Source organism: Hylaeus volcanicus, chromosome 5 (genome assembly GCF_026283585.1).
Source record: "Hylaeus volcanicus isolate JK05 chromosome 5, UHH_iyHylVolc1.0_haploid, whole genome shotgun sequence".
Taxonomy (NCBI): Eukaryota; Metazoa; Arthropoda; class Insecta; order Hymenoptera; family Colletidae; genus Hylaeus; species Hylaeus volcanicus.
Genome location: NC_071980.1, coordinates 10,317,030 through 10,323,725, shown reverse-complemented (window position 1 = coordinate 10,323,725; position 6,696 = coordinate 10,317,030). Strand labels below are relative to the sequence as shown.

General features: G+C 38.1%; 1 protein-coding gene and 1 long non-coding RNA gene across 3 annotated transcripts in view; one reads left to right on the top strand and one right to left on the bottom strand.

Annotated features, from left to right (window-relative positions):
- Nucleotides 1-1,686, bottom strand: part of LOC128876942 (uncharacterized) — a 5,459-nt gene extending 3,773 nt beyond the window's left edge. The window contains exon 1 of one of the 2 annotated variants that reach the window (XM_054123787.1): nucleotides 1,300-1,686. In XM_054123787.1, coding sequence (XP_053979762.1) covers nucleotides 1,300-1,593 — 294 coding nt within the window. In that variant the 5' untranslated portion in view covers nucleotides 1,594-1,686. The remainder of the gene's footprint in view (nucleotides 1-1,299) is intronic. The other variant, XM_054123788.1, reaches the window with a different exon arrangement.
- The window catches only part of LOC128876948 (uncharacterized), a 13,719-nt gene extending 8,118 nt beyond the window's left edge, over nucleotides 1-5,601 (top strand). Inside the window, exons 2-3 of the long non-coding RNA XR_008457160.1 lie at nucleotides 4,611-4,799; nucleotides 5,206-5,601. This is a non-coding gene — a long non-coding RNA (uncharacterized LOC128876948). The remainder of the gene's footprint in view (nucleotides 1-4,610; nucleotides 4,800-5,205) is intronic.
- The last annotated feature ends 1,095 nt before the right edge of the window (nucleotides 5,602-6,696 follow it).

The window sequence follows — 6,696 nt, the reverse complement described above, 5'->3', positions numbered from 1 at the left end:
AAGTTCAAATTTATCGAGAGCATTGCTTTGAATCGATCAGAGAAAACAGATTAGGTGGTTAAACAAATCCACCAGATTACTCTGACGTGTCTGACCTAGAACCGGGATTATTTCTCGATTCTTTTTCTTGAGATTCAATGCGTTAACATTGAAATCACGTTTTTTTTTTATCGCGAGAATGACACTTTTATATCACAAGATTAAAATTAATATTGATTCCATTATATCTTTATAAAGTATTATCGATAGACGTCTGGAGTTCTCCTGATAAAAATTAGTCCAGACACGACCATAGTTGGTCAACTTTTAGTTCATCATCAACGTTATTCAACATCACTGGACGATGATAATTATTGAAAGTTAAATGTTCGTTTGGGACATCGACGGTTGACTTTTGATTACTCGGTTAATTACTGAAACTCATCCCGAGGGAATGATTCGTGTCGTTACAGTAAGTATAATAAATATTTGTGCAGCAACCAATTTAAAATAAATGGTTCTTGTACGAATACTTATTATACCGACTGTATGTCGAGTAACTAACCCTTTGCGTTCGAGGCATTTTTCTATAGAATCAAATCCAGTTCATTTTTATAATAAATTTCTGTCAAACCAAAAACTCTACTTGGAAGAAAAACATCTACGAACGTTCATGACTCGATGTATAATATTATTATTTCGATTAACAATTAGTTGCATTACGATGTAAGTGAATTTGAAATTCTACGTTCACAAAATCACTTTTAAATTACATTATGTCGCCCTAGAGGCGCCAGCCGAGCGGAAAGGGTTAATGTAACGCACTAGAGACGGCCCTGAACTTACGCCACGGACTTGTCACGCGAAAACAGACGTTCACGACCATCGACGTCGACGATCCGCTTTCGATTTCGTTCGACTTTGAATTCAAAGGAGAGGAATGCAGTCGAGTAACGGACCTCGGGATACAGCGGTATAACCGTCTCGTTCCGAGAAGAAAGATCCTCGGCAAAGGAGGTTCAACGACACCGATTCACTATCGTTTTCGTTCGAGGTCCAACGCTCCGTCGATCTCGCTTTCGTCGATCGGACGTCTCGCGCGAGTTCCGCGTTCTCTTTCCCACCGTGACCCATTAAACCTTCAAACTCGATTTCAACCTCGAAACCCAACATTCCAAGGCGACGTCGAAGACGCACGAACTTTTGCGACTCTTTCATCTTTTCGCTAATTTCAAATTTCGATAGTTCAACAATTGAGGTTGGATCGACTGGCCAATCCGCTGAAAAATTCACAAATCGCGGAACGTATCGTACACTTACCATCCAATAGCCTTTGCGAATATCCGGGATCGTCAATGGATCCAACTTGCTCGCGACGATAAATTTCGATACGAACGGAAACAAATCGTCAGCGATTGTTGTTAAATCTACACAGAGCGCTTCTAAACACAGCTTGTCATAATACGTGTCTTCTTTCGTTGAGTCGTTGTACTTTAACCAAGGACCAACGCTGTTTACATTTCTTGTGTCTGGTTCGGTCGCAGGTACGAGTACGATAACGACGATGTAGCACGCCAACGTAGCATCGGTAAAGGAAAACGGTTTTCCTCGCATTTAAATCTCGAATACTTCAACGTTTTATTTTGTTCCTTTTACGGAATCCAAATGCAACGACGACGCTCTCACTATTTTTCCTTCGAACAAGTACGAACATTTTCAGTTACGCTATGTTGTTTCGGTGAAACAATTGTCATTAACATTTTTATCTGACTAATTTACGTTTCGAGGGAATTGTTATCGTTGGACATACATCGTTGTACGGCTAAGCGATTAGGGAATGTTCTTTACGTCGTGCAGTGTTGTATGATTATAAAAACATACGAGTAACGTGTTTGTACATGAATCGGTTCTTTAATAGCATTCAATAGACGAAAAGGTACATTAATGTTCTGGCTGCCACCTGAAATCAATAATCGAAGAGAATCCTAGACTCGACCAACGACGATTCGTCGACGTTATCGACGCGAGTGTAGTTAGTTTCAATTCTCACCGCTCGTAGCGCTGCAATTTTATTTCAATCGGAATTGGTAAGGTTGTAAGTGATACAAAAATGGTAAGATTCGAAAAGGGATGCCTAAAAACCATGTACTTGTTCGCATACATTGATAGAATAGGGTACTATGGTTTTCTTTCACTTTTTAGCTCTGCTCTCCCGTTTTATCCGTATCTCTGAGCCTATAGCGAAGAAATACAGAGTGTTCCAAAAATGTTGGAGGTCCTTGAAAGGGGTGGTTCGGGAGGTGATTTGAAACAACTTTTTCCTTTGCAAAAATGTCGGATGGGGTTTCGTTAAGTAGATATTAATAAAAAAAACCCGACCAATCAGAGCGCACGGATACCGTTGAAGCGCCGTGGTAGCGAAGGCTACGCGCTGAGCGGCCGCGTCCAATGTCCTTCGATGCACGTCGAGTCACTTGTTCGCGTACGAGAGCGGCTACCTAGCGCGTAGCCATCGCTATCGCGGCCGCTCCAACGGTATACGCGCGCTCTGATTGGTCAGTGTTTTCCGTTAATATCTCCTCAACGAAGCCTCGGACAACAATTTCGCTAAGGAAAAAGTTGTTTCAAATCACCCCCTGAACCACCCTTTTCAAGGACCTCCAACATTTTTGGGACACCCTGTATAGTCTCTACACGTCGTCTGTGGTGCCATCGTGGAGACCAAGCCACAGTTACGAGTTTCAGCGTTCTACATTAGCGACGTTAATTAATTCGTATGCTTACAATCTCTATAACCTCTCGATTCAGTTTGGTCTGCGATTTGATTCCCTTATTTCTTTTATTCGTGCAACGTTCAATGATCTTTGATTGGTGTAAAGAAAATATTTTTATTATCGTTAATAACGCTGAATTACGCTTCGAACGTCCGGCTCTCAGAGATAGGCAAAATTCCATTCGAATAATACGTGGGCTTAGCAGCAACGCATAACGATGAACTGCGATGAACTTGTTATTCAAAGAAGTTTCTTTTCGCGCGATATTAAATGTAATTTCATTGTACAATTTTAATTCCAATCTTTACTCGATGAGTAACGAATGCAAATTTGATCAATGGTTCTGCTTTAACGTTGGTGGAATTCAGAGCTGGGTAAAATACGTATTTTAAATGATAAACAGTAAATAAATATTTTATTTCGGATCATGCATGTATTTTTAAAAATAAAATATTTTATTTCGGACCATGCAAGTATTTTTAAAAATAAAATATTTTATTTGTTACAAAAAATGTTTAAGATATTATTTCAACTAATATTTTATTTGAAAAACACTGAAAATATTTGTACCATAGTTCGGAATATTTTATTTATTCAATTTATTATCAGCAGATAAAATATTTTTATTTTACTAAATTATAGTGTAAAGTATATTTATTTTGGTAATTTAAAACAAACGAAGTACTTTTCCTCTGCATTATAAATATACATTCAATGTAGTTCTTCAATGAATACTTCTATTAAGAATTATCAATAAGAATCTTCGTGAAATGAGTGATGGAAAGAGATATTGTTCAATCGCAAGAAACAGTTTCTCCATCTGTGTATCATATTTACACAGTTTATTTTCAGGTTAAGAGCTATGGAAAGTATTCAATTTTATGCTTTATGTTATTAAAATGAAACATACTTTATTTGATGTGTTAGATTATCAAAATAAAATATTTATTTTCATGGTTTAACTATAGATTACCAAAATAAATTATTTTATTTTAAGTTTTACCTTATCAAAATAAAATACTTTATTTGCTGAAATTTTATGTTCCATTTGACATGCTATTTTATTTGAATTCTGTAGAATCTATTATTTAAAATAGTATTTAGAATATTTTCTCTACAAATATTACCCACCTCTGGTGGAATTAGGATTACATCATAACTCAGAAATAAACTTAATCGTTAATTAATAATAAAGTCGAACGAAAAACTTCCTTATCGAGTAATACGATTGGATCAAAAAAGTAACGCTTCGAGTTGATCATTAAAAGGTCGAACGAATGTTTATCATTACGTCATTAAGTGTAAACACGTTTCCGTGAGCATTCCAGAAAGGAAAACCGTGTAACGTTGGCTATATCGCGATAAAACAATAGAAAGAATGAAAATAATGACAAAATTGTTATTTTCTCGAGCTCGCGACCTGTCAATTCAATTTATTTCTCGCTATTTTTGCGCTTCTGTTTGTTTTCGTTTCATAGGTGCTGCGCGCCAGATATGTAGATGGATAACAGATTACAACACGGTCGTTATTTACAAAAACAAGCTGTTCATACGTTTCGCGGGACGGATAACTTCAATCGAGAGACGTAAACACATGTAAAATTTAAATAAATTGGAAAAATAACAAATGTACACGTGCGATTTTTCTCTAGTACACGCTATCGATGTACATGATTAATTGATTCAAACAAAGGCGCGTTAATCGTTGTTTTCTTCCAATGTTACTCTTATCTTTTCCTCTTCGCCTTTTTTTGTAACCCAAATCAACTGTTTTTTCTAACTTATCAGCAACGTTGAAGAGTGCTTTATTGAAAGGTCATTGCACCATATTTCGAATCGATTTGTTTTTCGTTTCAGGGAGTCGCCGGTGCGTAAAACTTTACACTTCGTAAACACTTCGCAAACAAATAACCACGATACGGCGTTATCTCTTGTTCGAGCCGCGCCCTTGAAGATGTTTGTCAACAGTTCTCCGTCGACCCTGGTCCCATCCTTTTCGAGCTGGAACACATTATAAGCCTGAACGCCCAAGGCGAGCAACGTACGGTAAAGTCTCGACTTGATACTAATAGTATCCGCGACGAAACGAATTCATGTATTCTACATACGTTCGATATACGTTCCTTCGTCTACGCGCTCTACATATGCGTGAAAACCGTTATCTACTAATCACATTTCTCCTGATAAACGTAATCTATCGGGAGAAAATTGTTGACTTTGTAGAACAATGGAACCGAGTGTGCCGATCAACAATGTACAAAGACGCGTCATCGCGCAGCGAAATGAGAAAACTACAAGCATAAGCTAAACTTTATTTTATTTTATTTTATTCGACTATTTTCGCTTCTTAACACATTAAGGACCGCACATCTGGAGACTGCGTGTAGAAAACACGAGAAAACTCGTGAGCGGTCCTTAATGTGTTAAATATTTCCAAAAAGGTTTGTTATAGGCCACGAGTTGCGGGCGCCATCGATAATTTTGCCCAAGGGCCCAGGCGAGGTTAAGGCCGGCCCTGGCCGAACGTCCCTAGCGGCTCGATGATTTCCTGGCACGCTCTACGCGTCTACGAAGTCGAAATAAAGCAACAGCAAAATAATCTTGTTTGTCGACCGCTATCCAACTTCCATATCCTCCTTTCGAGTTCACGGCTCTCCAATCAGAGAGCTGGGATTCGTGGGCGTGTGCAATACCGCGTCCGTGACGTTTCGTGCTATTACGCACACGTTACGAAATTCGTTGTTTTTCGATGCGCGCGCTCTCGGATCCGTTTGGGTCGCGTTAACCTTGCTGTCCTTAGAACGTAAACACCTCGAACTACGCCATATACAATTGTCTAACATAAACAATCGACAGGGCCAAGCTAAGTTAGAATCAAATATACGCTGTATAAGATCGAACAACAACATTCAAGGCTCTAACAAATGGTAATAATTTTTATAATCTTACATTCAACGATGCCCTAGCTTTTTTTTAAATTCTATGTTAATTACTTTTTAATTGGATAATTTAGAAATATATAAGGTGTCGTTATGACGAAATCTATTTTAAATCTATTCCAAATGTCTCGCGAATGAGTCAAAGGGTGATTAACGAAATTAAATTAAATTAGAAATTATCGCCCAATTCTAGATCGTTAATATCACGAGGTAACGCTAATAGCGCATCAATATTACTAATTAAAGGCAAGTTTTCGCATCTATCCATCTGCGTCGAACGCAACAACCTGCGACGGTCGCGCGAGGGTGAAAGGCGCGAGTAATCGAGACCCAAGTATCGATCTCGCCATTTTCTCTTGCGAACTTGGTCCTTTTGCGTCGTACTAACGCCCCGTGACTCGCAAAAAAGTGAAAACATTTTTGAACCATCGTTTTCAATCGCCATCATCGCAACGATCAACGTACGAATAAAACGATACGAATTAAAGCACAACAGAATTAATCCTTTCCACTCGAGAGACGACATAGAAGCGACAGTCTTTATTTATCTTAGATCTCGTTGAAATCTAAGTATCTCGATGTTTTTGTAGCGATATTGCTTCATAAATAGGTTGCTAAGGTGTAAACTGGTACACTTTGAAGTAGCAATAAGATATTTTATTTCTAAGACTCTCCAATCATGGTAGAAGAAAATTTAGCCTGAATTGTAATCTGAATTGTTAGCTCTCTGCAATGAAACTGTCGTCGTGTGCAAAGGGTTAGACGAATACTCTTCCAAGTAGGTTTCGTAGATCAAACTGGTACAATTTGAAGTAGTAGTAAGATATATTATTTCCACGACTCTCCAATTACGGTAGAAGAAAATTTAGTCTGAATTGTAATCTGAATTGTTAGCTCTCTGCAATGAAACTGTCGTCGTGTGCAAAGAGTTAGACGAATACTCTTTCAAGCAGGTTTCGTAGATCGAACTGGTACAATTCGAATAGTATTAGGTTGTCCCAAAT